We start from the raw sequence: 19,708 nt of genomic DNA on the forward strand, positions 1-19,708 counted from the left end.
GGCCATTCGCACAGCTCCATTGGATGAAATTATGAACAAGCTTAAAGCACTTAAGCTAGCTAACGCATTTGTTTCTGATGCCGTCGTACATTTAACCAAACTTACGGCTAAGAACTCCGGATTCGCCATCCAAGCGCGCAGAGCGCTATGGCTTAAATCCTGGTCAGCTGACGTGACTTCTAAATCTAAATTGCTTAATATTCCTTTCAAAGGGCAGACCTTATTCGGGCCCGGCTTGAAAGAAATTATAGCTGACATTACGGGAGGTAAGGGCCATGCTCTACCTCAGGACAGGGCCAAATCAAAGGCCAAACAGTCTAATTTTCATGCCTTTCGTAACTTCAAGGCTGGAGCAGCATCAACTTCCTCCGCTCCAAAACAGGAAGGAGCTGTTGCTCGTTACAGGCAGGGCTGGAAAGTTAACCAGTCCTGGAACAAGGGCAAGCAGGCCAAGAAACCTGCTGCTGCCCCCAAGACAGCATGAAGAGAGGGCCCCCTATCCGGAAACGGATCTAGTGGGGGGCAGACTTTCTCTCTTCGCCCAGGCTTGGGCAAGAGATGTCCAGGATCCCTGGGCGTTGGAGATCATATCTCAGGGATATCTCCTGGACTTCAAACTTCTCCTCCACGAGGGAGATTTCATCTTTCAAGGTTATCAGCAAACCAAATAAAGAAAGAGGCGTTTCTACGCTGTGTACAAGACCTTTTACTAATGGGGGTGATCCACCCAGTTCCGCGGACGGAACACGGGCAGGGATTCTATTCAAATCTATTTGTGGTTCCCAAGAAAGAGGGAACCTTCAGACCAATCTTGGACTTAAAAATCCTAAACAAATTTTTAAGAGTTCCATCATTCAAAATGGAAACTATTCGAACCATCCTTCCCATGATCCAAGAGGGTCAGTACATGACCACAGTGGATTTAAAGGATGCCTACCTTCACATACCGATTCACAAGGATCATTATCGGTACCTAAGATTTGCTTTCCTAGACAGGCATTACCAGTTTGTAGCTCTTCCCTTCGGATTAGCTACGGCTCCAAGAATCTTTACAAAAGTTCTGGGCTCACTTCTGGCGGTACTAAGACCGCGAGGCATAGCGGTGACTCCGTACCTAGACGATATTCTGATACAAGCGTCAAGTTTTCAAACTGCCAAGTCTCATACAGAGATAGTTCTGGCATTTCTGAGATCGCATGGGTGGAAGGTGAACGTGGAAAAGAGTTCTCTATTACCACTTACAAGAGTTTTCTTTCTAGGGACTCTTATAGATTCTGTAGAGATGAAAATTTACCTGACAGTGGCCAGGTTATCAAAACTTCTAAATGCTTGTCGTGTCCTTCATTCCATTCCACACCCGTTAGTAGCTCAGTGCATGGAAGTAATCGGCTTAATGGTAGCGGCAATGGACATAGTACCATTTGTGCGCCTGCATCTCAGACCGCTGCAATTGTGCATGCTAAGTCAGTGGAACGGGGATTACTCAAATTTGTCCCCCCTACTAAGTCTGGATCAAGAGACCAGAGATTCTCTTCTATGGTGGCTCTCTCGGCCACATCTGTCCAAGGGGATGACCTTTCGCAGGCCAGATTGGACGATTGTAACAACAGACGCCAGCCTTCTAGGCTGGGGCGCAGTCTGGAACTCCCTGAAAGCTCAGGGACTATGGACTCAGGAGGAGAAACTCCTCCCAATAAATATTCTGGAATTAAGAGCAATATTCAATGCTCTCCTAGCTTGGCCTCAGTTAGCAACTCTGAGGTTCATCAGATTTCAGTCGGACAACATCACGACTGTGGCTTACATCAACCATCAAGGGGGAACCAGAAGTTCCCTAGCGATGTTGGAAGTCTCAAAGATAATTCGCTGGGCAGAGTCTCACTCTTGCCACCTGTCAGCGATTTACATCCCAGGCGTAGAGAACTGGGAGGCGGATTTTCTAAGTCGCCAGACTTTTCATCCGGGGGAGTGGGAACTTCATCCGGAGGTCTTTGCTCAACTGATTCTTCGTTGGGGCAAACCAGATCTGGATCTCATGGCGTCTCGTCAGAACGCCAAGCTTCCTTGTTACGGATCCAGGTCCAGGGACCCGGGAGCGGTGCTGATAGATGCTCTGACAGCCCCTTGGGTCTTCAACATGGCTTATGTGTTTCCACCATTCCCGATGCTTCCTAGTTTGATTGCCAAGATCAAACAGGATAGAGCTTCGGTGATTCTGATAGCGCCTGCGTGGCCACGCAGGACCTGGTATGCAGACCTAGTGGACATGTCCACCGTGGTCTCTACCTCTGAGACAGGACCTTCTAATTCAGGGTCCTTTCAAACATCCAAATCTAATTTCTCTGAGGCTGACTGCATGGAGATTGAACGCTTGATTCTATCAAAGCGTGGCTTCTCGGAGTCGGTTATTGATACCTTAATACAGGCTAGGAAGCCTGTTACCAGAAAAATTTACCATAAGATATGGCGTAAATATTTATATTGGTGCGAATCCAAGAGTTACTCATGGAATAAGGTTAGGATTCCTAGGATATTGTCCTTTCTACAAGAGGGTTTAGAAAAGGGCTTATCTGCTAGTTCGTTAAAGGGACAGATTTCTGCTCTGTCTATTCTTCTACACAAACGTCTGGCTGAAGTTCCAGACGTTCAGGTTTTTTGTCAGGCTTTAACTAGGATTAAGCCTGTGTTTAAGACTGTTGCTCCGCCGTGGAGCTTAAACTTAGTTCTTAATGTTCTTCAAGGCGTTCCATTTGAACCCCTTCATTCCATTGATATCAAGCTGTTATCCTGGAAGGTTTTGTTTTTGATGGCTATTTCCTCGGCTCGAAGAGTCTCTGAGTTATCTGCCTTACATTGTGATTCTCCTTATCTGATTTTTCATTCAGACAAGGTAGTTCTGCGTACTAAACCTGGGTTCTTACCTAAGGTAGTTACTAACAGGAATATCAATCAAGAGATTGTTGTTCCATCACTGTGTCCTAACCCTTCTTCAAAGAAGGAACGACTTTTGCATAATTTGGACGTAGTCCGTGCCCTGAAGTTCTATTTGCAGGCAACTAAAGATTTTCGTCAAACTTCTTCCCTGTTTGTCGTTTACTCTGGACAGAGAAGAGGTCAAAAGGCTTCGGCTACCTCTCTCTCTTTTTGGCTTCGTAGCATAATACGTTTAGCCTATGAGACTGCTGGACAGCAGCCTCCTGAAAGGATTACAGCTCATTCTACTAGAGCTGTGGCTTCCACCTGGGCCTTTAAAAATGAGGCCTCTGTTGAACAGATTTGCAAGGCTGCGACTTGGTCTTCGCTTCACACCTTTTCAAAATTTTACAAATTTGACACTTTTGCTTCTTCGGAGGCTATTTTTGGGAGAAAGGTACTTCAGGCAGTGGTTCCTTCTGTTTAATGTTCCTGCCTTGTCCCTCCCTTCATCCGTGTACTTTAGCTTTGGTATTGGTATTCCATAAGTAATGGATGACCCGAGGACTGACTACACTTAACAAGAGAAAACATAATTTATGCTTACCTGATAAATTTATTTCTCTTGTAGTGTAGTCAGTCCACTGCCCGCCCTGTCTTTAAGGCAGACCTAAATTTTAATTAAACTCCAGTCACCACTGCACCCTATGGTTTCTCCTTTCTCGTCTGCTTTGGTCGAATGACTGAATATGACATGTGAGGGGAGGAGCTATGTAGCAAGCTCTGCTGGGTGATCCTCTTGCAGCATCCTGTTAGGAAGAGATATATTCCATAAGTAATGGATGACCCGTGGACTGACTACACTACAAGAGAAATAAATTTATCAGGTAAGCATAAATTATGTTTTTGCTTCCTCGGAGGCTATTTTTGGGAGAAAGGTCTTGCAGGCAGTGGTGCCTTCCGTTTAAGTTCCTGCCTTGTCCCTCCCTTCATCCGTGTCCTAAAGCTTTGGTATTGGTATCCCACAAGTACTGTATGAACCCGTGGACTGGATACACCTTACAAGAGAAAATAAAATTTATGCTTACCTGATAAATTTCTTTCTCTTGTGGTGTATCCAGTCCACGGCCCGCCCTGTCACTTTAAGGCAGGTGTTTTTATTTTTAAAACTACAGTCACCACTGCACCCTATAGTTTCTCCTTTTTCTTACTTGTCTTCGGTCGAATGACTGGAGGTGGGGGTTAGGGGAGGAGCTATATAGACAGCTCTGCTGTGGGTGTCCTCTTGCAACTTCCTGTTGGGAAGGAGAATATCCCACAAGTAATGGATGAACCCGTGGACTGGATACACCACAAGAGAAGGAAATTTATCAGGTAAGCATAAATTTTGTTTTCTTCCCCATTCTGATGCTCAGTTTGAACTTTAGCAAGTCGTCTTCACCATGTCTAGATGCCCAAATGCATTTAGTTGCTGCCATGTGATTGGCTGATTAGCAATTTGTGTTACCAAGCAATTGAACAGGTGTACCTAATAAAGTGGCGGTAAGTGTATATGTGTGTATGTATGTGTATGTGTATATATATATATATATATATATATATATATATGTATATACTATTCCTAAAGCCCGTTTACATGGGCCATTTTTTTTGCAGTATAGCGGTCCCACCCCTTGCTCTCCCTCTCTTTTGCCCTCTCTCTCCTCCTCTCTTTTGTTCTCTCTCGCTCTCTCTCCCCCTCTCTTTTGCTCTCTTTCTCCCCCCCCTCTTTCGCTCTCTTTCCGTCTCTCCCCCCCTCTTTTGCGCTCTCTCTCTCACCACTCTCTTTTGCGCTCTCTCTCTCACCACTCTCTTTTGCTCTCTCTCTCCCTCTCTTTTGCTCTCTCTCCCCCTCTCTTTTGCTCTCTCTCCCCCCTCTTTTGCTCTCTCTCCCCCCTCTTTTGCACTCTTTCTCCCCTCTCTTTTGCACTCTTTCTCCACTATCTTTTGCACTCTTTCTCCCCTCTCTTTTGCACTCTTTCTCCCCCTCTCTTTTGCACTCTTTCTCCCCCTCTCTTTTGCACTCTTTCTCCCCCTCTCTTTTGCACTCTTTCTCCCCCTCTCTTTTGTTCTCTCTCCCCCCTTTTGTTCTCTCTCCCCCCTTTTGTTCTCTCTTCCCCTATCTTTTGTTCTCTTTTCCCCTCTCTTTTGTTCTCTCTTCCCCTCTCTTTTGCTCTCCTTCCCCTCTCTTTTGCTCTCCTTCCCCTCTCTTTTGCTCTCGTTCTCCTCTCTTTTTCTCTCTCTCCCAACTCTTTTTCTCTCCCCCCCCTTTCTGTTACTCTCTCTCACGGCCATGGCCGCTGCCCCCGTCCCCATCATGCCTCTCTCCCCCCCCTTTTGCTCTCTCCCCCCCCCTTTTGCTCTCTCCCCCCCCCTTTTGTTCTCTCTTCCCCTCTCTTTTGTTCTCTCTTCCCCTCTCTTTTGCTCTCTCTTCCCACCTCTTTTTCTCTTCCCCCCCTTTCCGTTGCTCTCTCTCACGGCCATGCCCGCTTCCACTGCCCCCGTCATGCTCGGCCGGCCCCTCCCCCATCATGCCTACAGTTTTCAGCGGCGGACAGGTTAGTTTGTAGAAGGCCAGGTGTATTTGTCTACGGCCCCCACCCGTTTTTTCTTATCTATGGGCGGTCCCATATTATTTATTTTATCTTCTGGCACCATTTATACCCTAATGTTTTTCCTGCTTTTCCGTGTTCCCTCAGCAGAACAACTGGGGTAATGAGGAAGTGGGAGGGTTATTTAAGCCTTTGGCTGGGGTGTCTTTGCCTCCTCTTGGTGGCCAGGTGTATTTCCCAACTGTAAGGACTGAAGCCGTTGACTCTCTCTATCCGGAAGGAAAGGAATTTATCTAGTAAGCATAAGTTCTGTTTCTTCAAACCATTCTCTGTAAATCCTAGAGATCGTTGTGCGTGAAAGACCAGCCATCTGGCAACAACAACAATGCCACGTTCAGTCACTTAAATCTCCTTTCTTCCCCATTCTGATGCTCAGTTTGAACTTTAGCAAGTCGTCTTTACCATGTCTAGATGCTCAAATGCATTTAGTTGCTGCCATGTGATTGGCTGATTAGCAATTTGTGTTACCAAGCAATTGAACAGGTGTACCTAATAAAGTGGCGGTGAGTGTATATGTGTGTATGTATGTGTATGTATATATATATGTATATATATATATATATATATATATATATGTGTGTGTGTGTGTATATATACAGGGAGTGCAGAATTATTAGGCAAATTAGTATTTTGACCACATCATCCTCTTTATGCATGTTGTCTTACTCCAAGCTGTATAGACTCGAAAGCCTACTACCAATTAAGCATATTAGGTGATGTGCATCTCTGTAATGAGAAGGGGTGTGGTCTAATGACATCAACACCCTATATCAGGTGTGCATAATTATTAGGCAACTTCCTTTCCTTTGGCAAAATGGGTCAAAAGAAGGACTTGACAGGCTCAGAAAAGTCAAAAATAGTGAGATATCTTGCAGAGGGATGCAGCACTCTTAAAATTGCAAAGCTTCTGAAGTGTGATCATCAAACAATCAAGCGTTTCATTCAAAATAGTCAACAGGGTTGCAAGAAGCGTGTGGAAAAACCAAGGCGCAAAATAACTGCCCATGAACTGAGAAAAGTCAAGCGTGCAGCTGCCAAGATGCCACTTGCCACCAGTTTGGCCATATTTCAGAGCTGCAACATCACTGGAGTGCCCAAAAGCACAAGGTGTGCAATACTCAGAGACATGGCCAAGGTAAGAAAGGCTGAAAGACGACCACCACTGAACAAGACACACAAGCTGAAACGTCAAGACTGGGCCAAGAAATATCTCAAGACTGATTTTTCTAAGGTTTTATGGACTGATGAAATGAGAGTGAGTCTTGATGGGCCAGATGGATGGGCCCGTGGCTGGATTGGTAAAGGGCAGAGAGCTCCAGTCCGACTCAGACGCCAGCAAGGTGGAGGTGGAGTACTGGTTTGGGCTGGTATCATCAAAGATGAGCTTGTGGGGCCTTTTCGGGTTGAGGATGGAGTCAAGCTCAACTCCCAGTCCTACTGCCAGTTTCTGGAAGACACCTTCTTCAAGCAGTGGTACAGGAAGAAGTCTGCATCCTTCAAGAAAAACATGATTTTCATGCAGGACAATGCTCCATCACACGCGTCCAAGTACTCCACAGCGTGGCTGGCAAGAAAGGGTATAAAAGAAGAAAATTTAATGACATAGCCTCCTTGTTCACCTGATCTGAACCCCATTGAGAACCTGTGGTCCATCATCAAATGTGAGATTTACAAGGAGGGAAAACAGTACACCTCTCTGAACAGTGTCTGGGAGGCTGTGGTTGCTGCTGCATGCAATGTTGATGGTGAACAGATCAAAACACTGACAGAATCCATGGATGGCAGGCTTTTGAGTGTCCTTGCAAAGAAAGGTGGCTATATTGGTCACTGATTTGTTTTTGTTTTGTTTTTGAATGTCAGAAATGTATATTTGTGAATGTTGAGATGTTATATTGGTTTCACTGGTAAAAATAAATAATTGAAATGGGTATATATTTGTTTTTTGTTAAGTTGCCTAATAATTATGCACAGTAATAGTCACCTGCACACACAGATATCCCCCTAAAATAGCTATAACTAAAAACAAACTAAAAACTACTACCAAAACTATTCAGCTTTGATATTAATGAGTTTTTTGGGTTCATTGAGAACATGGTTGTTGTTCAATAATAAAATTAATCCTCAAAAATACAACTTGCCTAATAATTCTGCACTCCCTGTATATATATATATATATATATATATATATATATATATATATATATATATATATATATATATGAGTAAAGTAAAGAGTTGTTCACTTCACAGCGCTAATCTCACAAAATATAGTGTACTATTACGGTACACCTTATGTAACAAATATAATTGCGTAAATGTATTTAAACAATGATTCCTAAACATTGTACATCGCTACAATGTATATATACACTAGGAAAATGATCCGTCTAATCAAATATTAGCTATTGTTGTTTCAATATTGTGTGGATAATAAAGAGAGAATCTTTAGTTCTCTAATATGTTGGTCGAGTCTATAACAAGCAGGGTTGTTCTATCTTCAGAAAGTGAACGTTCAGCCTTGCAAACGTGAAATTACAGCAATCCCCAAAATGGTTTCACAGGCTACTCACAATAGGTGACCTCAATCAAATGAGGTAAGGAACGGGCGTTGTTAATGTGTCAGGTCCCAGCACTGATTCTCAAGTAGCGTGCTTATGATCCTAAGCGTTGTCCCTTGAAGTTTATCGGGTTCTCCAATGTTGTTGTCCGCAACCGGTCTGGGTATCTTTGATAACTCCAACGTGTTATGTAAAGGGAACAAACACGGCACATAGCATAATACTGTTTTAAAAGTAGTACGAATTTATTTACAGCACAAGAATGATACTCACAAACGAGACCTCAGTTTGTATGAGGTATCAATACAGCATCACACTAAAAGGACCGTCGTCCCACACTATGATAAAAGAGTCCACTTCAGTCGTAAGTGGTTTGCATAAAAAAGTCTTTAAGGATGAGCAGCCAGATTCAACACTCTATATTTATATTTATTGTCTCTCCCCCCCTCTTTTGCGCTCTCTCACCACTCTCTTTTGCTCTCTCTCTCTCCCCCTCTCTTTTGCTCTCTCTCCCCTCTCTTTTGCTCTCTCTCCCCTCTCTTTTGCACTCTTTCTCCCCCTCTCTTTTGTTCTCTCTCCCCCCTTTTGTTCTCTCTTCCCCTCTCTTTTGCTCTCTCATGGCCATGCCCGCTGCCCCCGCCCCCGTCATGCTCGGCCGGACCCTCCCCCATCATGCCTACAGTTTTCAGCGGCGGACAGGTTAGTTTGTAGAAGGCCAGGTGTATTTGTCCTTGCGCAGTCTCTACAGCTTCGGACAAACACACTTGGCCTTTTATATTATAGGATATATATATATATATATATATATATATATATATATATATATATATATAAATACAACCAAGACTTGTATCTCTGTCAAGAGACAGCCTGGGAGGCGCTAGCAAGATTAGTGTTAATAGGATAAGCAGGTAGGTATACAAAGAAGAGGAGCTAGTGAACCCTCACTACTTACTCCTCTTAAACAAATGGTATATACAAAGAAAATCAAACCCTCACAGTGATAGAAAAACAATTTGTACTAAATGTATGCTTATAATCAACCAGTAGGATATAAATGCAAAAGTTAGTACATATACTGTATGTGACATATAAAAAGAGCATATATATACAAGTTAATATCTATAGGAAGTCCTTATTAAATGAAAATACACAAACGTTGTAGATATGGAGAATCCCAACCTGGGCAATCAATCTACTTACACAAAGTAACCTCAATCGAATGAGGTGAGTATTAGGCCAACAAGGGGTAGAACTGTAGTCACACTGGATCCGTAGTCTTCACCGACTGACGTTCATTCTTGTCTCCTATGGGAGCTTGAACTTTAAACAGATGGCTACGTCACTCCCATGTTTTATCAAGTAGATGGCAGCAGTGTCACATAAAAAGAGCAGAAACAACACGGACTAAAAGTTGCACTCACTAAAGAACCCTCAATTATTATGACGTATCAATCTTGCATATAAAAAATCCACTTGAAATCCTAAAAGTCCTAGGTCCAAGGTGATTTACTGTAGAGTTAATAGTGCATGAACGAATCATATAAAAATGGATATTTGTGTATTAAGCACTGTGAGGGTTTAATTTCCTTTGTATATACCATATAATATAATTTTGTTTTTCTCAACATGCTTATATATTGGAAGTGCAAAGTCCATTAACAATTTAATATTGTCATATTAAATGTTTTTATTTAAATCACATTTAAGAAATGTTTTCCATTTTGTCAGATAATATGATATATCAATTATTGTGGTCTTAAATGGCTATTCAAAATTTTTTTTTAACTTGTTTTTAAATTTTATGTATTATGGCATTTTATATTTTGAAGCCAATCGTCATGACAGCAATGAAGGTATCAAATGCAAGTTCAATTAATGTGATTTACCATTCTCTTTCCGATTGGCTGATGCCACTTTAAAATTACATTTGTGTCCAAGTCTAAGAGTATAACGTGAAACACTTAAGGGTTGCATGTTCTTACTGTTTTTAAAGATTGCAAATAAATAATGTTTTTATTGGTGCCAAACTATGTAGTACAAGGACTTTGTTTTTCAATGACTTGCCGTGATTCCTTATGAATTGAAGTTTAAAAGAAAATCTCCTTGTCTCTAAAATAATTATTTTCAGTAATACTGTTATATTATTTAGACAAAAGTATATTCCATTGACTAGATGTTATCTTTGTTGTACAAATTGTTTCTTTGCTTTCAAGGTTCATACACCACAAGCAGATTCTGATGTATTTTATTTGTATAAGTACCTGTGTAAAATGAACCATGAGTGATCTGATGTCTTTCTGTGTTTTATACAGAATTGCTGCAGTTCCTCCACCTCAGCCACCAGTACTCGCAGATAACTATCGAACACCTTATGATGATGCTTATTACTATTACGGTGTGAGGAATCCACTGGATCCAAACCTTGCGTATTGTAAGTAACTCCACTGTTGCATAGAAACATACACTGTTGTGGCAAAAACCACAAGGCTCATTTAGTTTAAAGGGACATAAGACCCAACATTTACTATTATGATTAAGATAAAGCATAACATTTTAAACAACTTTATAATGTATTTCTATTATCAAATTTGCTTCATTCTCTTGTTATCCTTTTCTTTCATGTAATTAGCAAGAGTCCATGAGCTAGTGACGTATGGGATATACATTCCTAACAGGAGGGGCAAAGTTTCCCAAACCTCAAAATGCCTATAAATACACCCCTCACCACACCCACAATTCAGTTTTACAAACGTTGCCTCCCATGGAGGTGGTGAAGTAAGTTTGTGCTAGATTTCTACGTTGATATGCGCTTCGCAGCAGGCTGAAGCCCGGTTTTCCTCTCAGAGTGCAGTGAATGTCAGAGGGATGTGAAGAGAGTATTGCCTATTTGAATACCATGGTCTTCCTCTAGGGGATCTATTTAATAGGTTCTCTGTTATCGGTCGTAGAGATTTCTTCTCCTACCTCCCTTTTCAGATCGACGATATACTCTTATATACCATTACCTCTACTGATTCTCGTTTCAGTACTGGTTTGGCTATCTACTATATGTAGATGAGTGTCTTGGGGTAAGTAAATCTTATTTCTATTTATGACACTCAAAGCTATGGTTGGGCACTTTATATGTAAAGTTCTAAATATATGTTTTAAACTTATATTTGCCTTGATTCAGGATAATCAGTATTCCTTCTTTTAGACTGTCAGTTTAATTTTTTGGGAAAATGCATATGAATAAATATTTTTCTTACCTTGAAAATTTCAAATTGACTTTTTTCCTTGCGGGCTGTTAGGCTCGCGGGGGCAGAAAATGCTTCAATTTATAGCGTAATTTTTGGCGCGACCTTTTTTGACGCAAAATTTTGTCATTTCCGGCGCCATAGTTGACGCCGGAAGTTTTCACGTGGTTGCGTCATTTTTGACGCATGTGTGTTACAGACGTTTTTTTGCGCCAAAAATGTGGGCGTCATACTTGGCGCCAAAAAAAGTGGGCGTCATACTTGGCGCCAGTTTTTTCACATTATTTCAGTCTCATTTTTTTGTTGCTTCTGGTTGCTAGAGGCTTGTTTGTTTTGCATTTTTTCCCATTCCTGAAACTGTCATTTAAGGAATTTGATAATTTTGCTTTATATGTTGTTTTTTCTATTACATATTGCAAGATGTCACAACCTGACCCTGGATCAGAATCTACTTCTGGAAAGACGCTGCCTGATGTTGGTTCTACCAAAGCTAAGTGCATTTGTTGTAAACTTTTGGTAACTGTTCCTCCGGCTGTAGTTTGTGTTAGTTGTCATGATAAACTTTCTAACGCAGATAATGTCTCCATTAGTAATAATCCATTACCTGTTGTTGTTCCTTCAACATCTAATGTTTAGGATGTTCCTGTTAATGTAAGATAATTTGTTTCTAATTCTATTAGGAAGGCTCTGTCTGTTATTCCTCCTTCCAGTAAAACGTAAAAGGTCTTTTAAACTTCTCATATTTCAGATGAATTTTTAAATGACCGCCATCATTCTGACTTATCCATTTCTGATGAGGATCTCTCTGGTTCAGAAGATTCTGCCTCAGATATTGATGGAGTTTATTCGTTCTTTACTTAAAGAAGTGTTGATTGCATTAGATATGGAGGAGTCTAGTCCTCTTGATATTAAAACTAATAAGCGTTTAAATTCAGTTTTTAAACCTCATGTAGTTATTCCAGAAGTTTTTCCAGTTCCTGATGCTATTTCAGAAGTAATTTCTAGGGAATGGAATAGTCTGGGTACTTCATTTACTCCTTCACCAAGGTTTAAAAAATTGTACCCTTTGCCATCTGACAGATTAGAGTTTTGGGAGAAAATCCCCAAAGTTGATGGGGCTATTTCTACTCTTGCTAAACGTACTACTATTCCTACGGCAGATAGTACTTTGTTTAAGGATCCTTTAGATAGGAAGCTTAAATCCTTTCTAAGGAAGGCATATTTATGTTCAGGTAATCTTCTTAGGCCTGCTATTTCTTTGGCTGATGTTGCTGCAGCTTCCACTTTTTGGTTGGAGGCTTTAGCGCAACAAGTGTCAGACCATAATGCTTATAGCATTGTTAAACTTCTTCAACATGCTAATAACTTTGTTTGTGATGCCATTTTTTATATCATTAGAATTGATGTCAGGTACATGTCTTTAGCTATTTTAGCTAGAAGAGCTTTATGGCTTAAATCTTGGAATGCAGATATGACTTCTAAGTCAACATTGCTTTCTCTTTCTTTCCAAGGTAATAAATTATATGGTTCACAGTTGGATTCAATAATTTCAACTGTTACTGGGGGTAAGGGAGCCTTTTTTCCTCAGGACAAAAAATCTAAAGGTAAATATAGCGCTGCTAATCGTTTTCGTTCCTTTCGTCAGAATAAGGAACAAAAGCCTGACCCTTCCCCTAAAGCAGTGCTTTCCAAACTGTGTGTCGGGACACACTAGTGTGTCGGCAGCAGTGTGTAGGTGTGTCCCTGCTTCAGCACACATTTTTTTTTTTTTTGGTTTCTGACTTTCTGCGTGCCTGCTACGCATATCACATGGTTGACACGTGATTGATACCTAGTGGGTCACAGATCATCTTAACCTATTGGCGCAGCTCAGTGGGAACTGAAACTATTCCCATTGGCTCCTGACTGCACGTGTATTCTCCTTAATTGGCTCGTGACTGCATGTATAGTCAGTGAGTGGGACAGCAGTGTGTATGCAGCGCGGGCAGTAGTCAATCTGACTCACCGAGCTCTGAGGGCGGCAGCTTAAACGCTGAGCTGAAGTCATTGGGGTTTTTTTTTGCAACTAGCTCCCAGTAGTGCATTGCTGCTCCTGCTCTTGATATATGGATAGGAAGTGGACGCTTAAACATGCTTGATGATGAAATGCGAGTGTCTTTATCTAATATTCCACCAAATATTCAGAAACTGTGTTCATCCCATCAACCTCATACATCCCATTAAAATAGTAAGTAGCTATTGGTGTTATTAAACTTTTTGTTTAATTCTTGCACATACTTACTGTTACTTGTAAATTTCATTATTATATAATTTATGTTTGTGTCCGTATCTCTTAAAACAAGTTAGTTTAACCTCCTGTTTGCTACTCCAACTGAATTACTGTGTCGCAAAATTATGTAGGTCTAAAAAGTGTGTCACCAACATGAAAAGTTTGGAAAGCTCTGCCCTAAAGGAACAGTTTCCGTTTGGAAACCTTCTCCAGTCTGGAATAAATCCAAGCCTTTTCGAAAGTCAAAACCAGCTCCTAAATCCGCATGAAGGTGCGGCCCTCATTCCAGCACAGCTGGTAGGGGGCAGGTTACGATTTTTCAAAGATGTTTGGATCAATTCGATTCACAGTTTTTGGATTCAGAACATTGTTTCACAAGGGTACAGAATAGGTTTCAAGGTAAGGCCGCCTGTGAGAAGATTTTTTCTCTCACGCATCCCAGTAAACCCAGTAAAGGCTCAGGCGTTTCTGAAATGTGTTTCAGACCTAGAGTCAGCTGGGGTAATTATATGCCAGTTCCAGTTCTGGAAAAGGGTCTGGGGTTTTACTCAAATCTATTCATTGTACCAAAGAAGGAGAATTCCTTCAGACCAGTTCTGGATCTAAAAATATTGAATCGTTATGTAAGAATACCTACATTCAAAATGGTGACTATAAGGACTATTCTGCCTTTTGTTCAGCAAGGGCATTATATGTCTACAATAGACTTACAGGATGCATATCTTCATATTCCAATTCATCCAGATCACCATCAGTTCCTGAGATTCTCTTTTCTAGACAAGCATTACCAGTTTGTTGCTCTTCCGTTTGGCCTAGCAACAGCTCCAAGGATCTTTTCAAAGGTTCTCAGTGCCCTTCTCTCTGTAATCAGAGAACAGGGTATTGCGGTATTTCCTTATTTGGACGATATCTTGGTACTTGCTCAGTCTTTACATGTTGCAGAATCTCATACAAATCAACTTGTGTTGTTTCTTCAAAGACATGGTTGGAGGATCAATTTACCAAAGAGTTCCTTGATTCCTCAGACAAAGGTAACCTTTTTGGGTTTCCAAATAGATTCAGTGTCCATGACTTTGTCTCTAACAGAAAAGAGACGTCTGAAATTAGTTTCAGCTTGTCGAATCCTTCAGTCTCAATCGTTCCCTTCGGTAGCTTTGTGCATGGAAATTCTAGTTCTCATGACTGCTGCATCGGACGCGATCCCTTTTGCTCGTTTTCACATGAGACCTCGTCAGCTTTGTATGCTGAACCAATGGTGCAGGGATTATACAAAGATATCACAGTTAATATCCTTAAATCCCAAAGTTCGATCTTCCTTCTCTGACTAGGTGGTTGGATCACCATCGTTTAATTCAAGGGGCCTCTTATGTTCGTCCAACCTGGACTGTGATCTCAACAGATGCGAGTCTTTCAGGTTGGGGAGCTGTATGGGGATCTCTGACAGTGCAGGGGGTTTGGAAATCTCAGGAGGCGAGATTACCAATCAACATTTTGGAAATCAGTGTGATTTTCAGAGCTCTTCAGTTCTGGCCTCTTCTGAAGAGAGAATCGTTTATTTGTTTTCAGACAGACAATGTCACAACCGTGGTGTATGTCAATCATCAAGGAGGGACTCACAGTCCTCAGGCTATGAAAGAAGTATCTCGGATACTTGTATGGGCGGAATCCAGCTCTTGTCTAATCTCTGCGGTTCACATCCCAGGTATAGACAATTGGGAAGTGGATTATCTCAGTCGCCAGACGCTACATCCTTTGCGAATGGTCTCTTCACTCAGAGGTATTTCTTCAGATTGTTCAAATGTGGGGACTTCCAGAAATAGATCTGATGGCCTCTCATCTAAACAAGAAACTTCCCAGGTATCTGTCCAGATCCAGGGATCCTCAGGCGGAAGCAGTGGACGCGTTGTCGCTTCCTTGGAATTATCAACCTGCTTATATCTTTCCGCCTCTAGTTCTTCTTCCAAAAGTGATTTCCAAAATCCTAATGGAGCGTTCGTTTGTACTGCTGGTGGCTCCAGCATGGCCTCACAGGTTTTGGTATGCGGATCTTGTTCGGATGGCCAGTTGCCAACCTTGGACACTTCTGTTAAGGCCAGACCTTCTATCTCAAGGCCCATTTTTCCATCAGGATCTCAAATCATTAAATTTGAAGGTATGGAGATTGAACGCTTGATTCTTACTCATAGAGGTTTCTCTGACTCAGTGATTAATACTATGTTGCAGGCTCGTACATCTGTATCTAGGAAGATTTATTACCGAGTCTGGAAGACTTACATTTCTTGGTGTTCTTCTCATAAATTCTCTTGGCATTCTTTTAGAATTCTTAGAATTTTACAGTTTCTTCAGGATGGTTTGGATAAGGGTTTGTCTGCAAGTTCCTTGAAAGGACAAATCTCTGCTCTTTCTGTTCTTTTTCACAGAAAGATTGCTAATCTTCCTGATATTCATTGTTTTGTACAGGCTTTGGTTTGTATCAAGCCTGTCATTAAGTCAATCTCTCCTCCTTGGAGTCTTAATTTGGTTCTGAGGGCTTTACAGGCTCCTCCGTTTGAACCTATGCATTCTCTGGGTATTAAATTACTTTCTTGGAAAGTTTTGTTCCTTTTGGCCATCTCTTCTGCTAGAAGAGTTTCTGAGTTATCTGCTCTTTCTTGTGAATCTCCTTTTCTGATTTTTCATCAGGATAAGGCGGTGTTGCGGACTTCATTTAAATTTTTACCTAAAGTTGTGAATTCTAACAATATTAGTAGAGAAATTGTTGTCGCTTCATTGTGTCCTAATCCTAAGAATTCTCTGGAGAGATCTTTACATTCTTTGGATGTGGTTAGAGCTTTGAAATATTATGTTGAAGCTACTAAAGGTTTCAGAAGTCTATTTGTTATCTTTTCTGGTTCCAGGAAAGGTCAGAAGGCTTCTGCCATTTCTTTGGCATCTTGGTTAAAGTCTTTGACTCTTGATGCTTATGTGGAGTCGGGTAAGTCCCCGCCTCAAAGGATTACGGCTCATTCTACTAGGTCAGTTTCTACTTCCTGGGCTTTTAGGAATTAAGCTTCTGTTGATCAGATTTGCAAAGCAGCAACTTGGTCTTCTTTGCATACTTTTACTAAATTTTACCATTTTGATGTTTTCTCTTCTTCTGAAGCAGTTTTTGGTAGAAAAGTACTTCAGGCAGCTGTTTCAGTTTGATTCTTCCGCTTATTATTTCATTTTTTTGATTTGGGTTGTGGATCTTTTTCAGCGGAATTGGCTGTCTTTATTTTATCCCTCCCTCTCTAGTGACTCTTGCGTGGAAGTTCCACATCTTGGGTATCTGCTATCCCATACGTCACTAGCTCATGGACTCTTGCTAATTACATGAAAGAAAACATAATTTATGTAAGAACTTACCTGATAAATTCATTTCTTTCATATTAGCAAGAGTCCATGAGGCCCACCCTTTTTTTGTGGTGGTTATGACTTTTTTGTATGAAGCACAATTATTCCAATTCCTTATTTTTGATGCTTTCGCTCCTTTCTTATCACCCCACTTCTTGGCTATTCGTTAAACTGAATTGTGGGTGTGGTGGGGGGTGTATTTATAGGCATTTTGAGGTTTGGGAAACTTTGCCCTTCCTGGTAGGAATGTATATCCCATACGTCACTAGCTCATGGACTCTTTCTAATATGAAAGAAATGAATTTATCAGGTAAGTTCTTACATAAATTATGTTTTTTGAAGTGACAGCAGTGCACTGCTGGGAGCTAGCTGAACACATTATGTTAGCAAATGACAAGAGGCATATATGAGCAGCCACCAATCGGCACCTAGCTCAGAGTAGTGCATTGCTGCTACTGAGCCTCCCTATGCATGCTTTTCAACATAGGATGCTAAAAGAATTAAACCAATTTGGTAATTGAAGTAAATTAGAAAATTATTTTAAATTGTGTCATATACGCCACTGCTGACTTTCTGATATGGTGTAGTGTTTGAAAACTGGTGCATGTACCGCAGAAAGAAACAGTGATATGTTTTATTAGAGGCATTTTTGCTAATGGAAGAATATTGCAAAAATATTTCAATTAATAATTGAAATTCATTCATGCACATTTTCATTTTGCCCTTTTTACCCCTTTAATTTTAAGTTTACTCTCATTTAAGCTTCAGACGTATTTTATGGTGTGTTATATTTGTATTATGCAGCATTTTAGTAGCATTTTGTGTGCAATGTCTTTTTATAGGTGTGTGTAGATGAATCACGTTCGACTTTTTTATTGTGCCACACATTTACTTTTCAAGAAGAGAAATCATGAAATGATGTCCTGTTTGTGGCCCAGGAGTATCTTATATGCTTCCTTTTGCTAATACGGACCCAGGAACATTTTCTGGTACTTTCTAGACTGGCCATTGATCACACCTAACATAGGATTAGTACATAGCATATCTGTTTTCTTCTACAAGATACGATGAGTCCACGGATTTCATCCTTGTGGGATATTATCCTCCTGCTAACAGGAAGTGGCAAAGAGCACCACAACAGAGCTATATATATAGCTCCTCCCTTCCCTCCACTTCCAGTCATTCTCTTTGCCAGTGTTATACTAGGAAGAGGTAAAGTGAGGTGTTAGTTTTAGTTTCTTCAATCAAGAAGTTTTTTATTTTTTAAATGGTACCGGTGAGTACTATTTTCCTCAGGGGGATATGGAAGAAGATTTCTGCCCTGAGGTTGATGATCTTAGCAGATGTAACTAAGATCCATGTTGGTTCCCACAGAGCTTCTGAAGGTAATATAAGAGATATCTTCAGTGTGGAGAACGGTTTCATGCTACAAGCAGCATTGAGGTATGTGCAGCCCTTTATTTCTGAGGAGACTTGGTATATCAGAACTGGCTGACATTTATTTCCCTGCAAGGGAAGGGAGTAAGCAGTAGACCTGTAAAACAAAGGGGTATTACTGAGAAACCTGTGCTTAATTTATTGACATATTGGGCCAAGCATTATAATGGGCCTCACAGCATTATAAAGAGACACTGGGAGAGGCAGGAATATGCTTAAAGTTTTTTTATTGTGCAAAATAAACAGTGTGACCGTATTGGGGGTGTACTTAGGGGTTAAACAATTCCACATGGCTTATACTCTAAACCGCTTCACCGTGCGGTTGTTCAGGCCTATAGATCATCGGACATGATGGGCGGGGCTTATTTTCACGCGCTCAGACGCGCACTTTACTCTGGCTGAGAAGGCAGCAGGCATTAGCTCCGGTTGAGCCTAGACTGGTGTTCTGTTAACCGGATCGTTGTTGAGTCATTTTGAAGTACCCTGGGGGCAGGTAGGCGCCACGGCAGAGCTGTGGCAAGGTGCAGGGGGTATATTTTTCAAATCTAACATATTTGTGGCTATAAATACCGTTTAGAGGTTAATTTCTCCCCTTACTCTTGGGGTGCAATAATTTTTGGAGCCATTAATTATGTGTAGTTAATTTTAAAGACTAAATTAACGTTTTGAAGAAGTTTTGGAAAATTTGTTTAACGACTATTGTGGTTATTACTAGTCGGTTCAACATGTCTGACATTGAGGAATCTCATTGTTCTATGTGTTTAGAAGCCATTGTGGGACCCCCTCTTACATTGTGTACCTCTTGTACTGAAAGGGCCTTTCATTGTAAAAAGCATATTTTAGGTCAAGAAAGTGTGCCTAAGATGATTCTCAATCTGAAGAGAACCAGGATATGCCATCCAATTCTCCCCAAGTGTCACAACCTTTAACGCCCACACAAGCGACGCCAAGTACCTCTAGTGCGTCTAATTCTTTTACTCTGCAGGAGATGGCTGCAGTTATGTCAACTACCCTTACAGAGGTATTATCTAAATTACCAGTGTTACGGGGTAAACGCAGTAGGTCAGGTATTAATGTGAATACTGAATCCTCTGATGCTTTATTGGCTATTTCCGATGTACCCTCACAGTGTTCTGAGTTTGGGTTAGGGAATTGCTGCCTGAGGGAGAACTTTCAGACTCAGGGAATGTGTTACCCCAGACAGATTCGGACATCATGTCCTTTAAATTTAAGCTGGAACACCTCCGCCTGTTACTTCGGGGGGTT

The 19,708-nt window shown here is 41.1% G+C and overlaps 1 protein-coding gene across 1 annotated transcript in view; it reads left to right on the forward strand.

Annotated features, from left to right (window-relative positions):
- The window catches only part of CSPP1 (centrosome and spindle pole associated protein 1), a 411,029-nt gene that overhangs the window by 180,125 nt on the left and 211,196 nt on the right, over window positions 1–19,708 (forward strand). The window contains exon 15 of the mRNA XM_053715098.1: window positions 10,438–10,556. Within this exon, the coding sequence (XP_053571073.1) occupies window positions 10,438–10,556 (119 nt within the window). The remainder of the gene's footprint in view (window positions 1–10,437; window positions 10,557–19,708) is intronic.

Source organism: Bombina bombina, chromosome 5, assembly GCF_027579735.1.
Source record: "Bombina bombina isolate aBomBom1 chromosome 5, aBomBom1.pri, whole genome shotgun sequence".
Taxonomy (NCBI): Eukaryota; Metazoa; Chordata; class Amphibia; order Anura; family Bombinatoridae; genus Bombina; species Bombina bombina.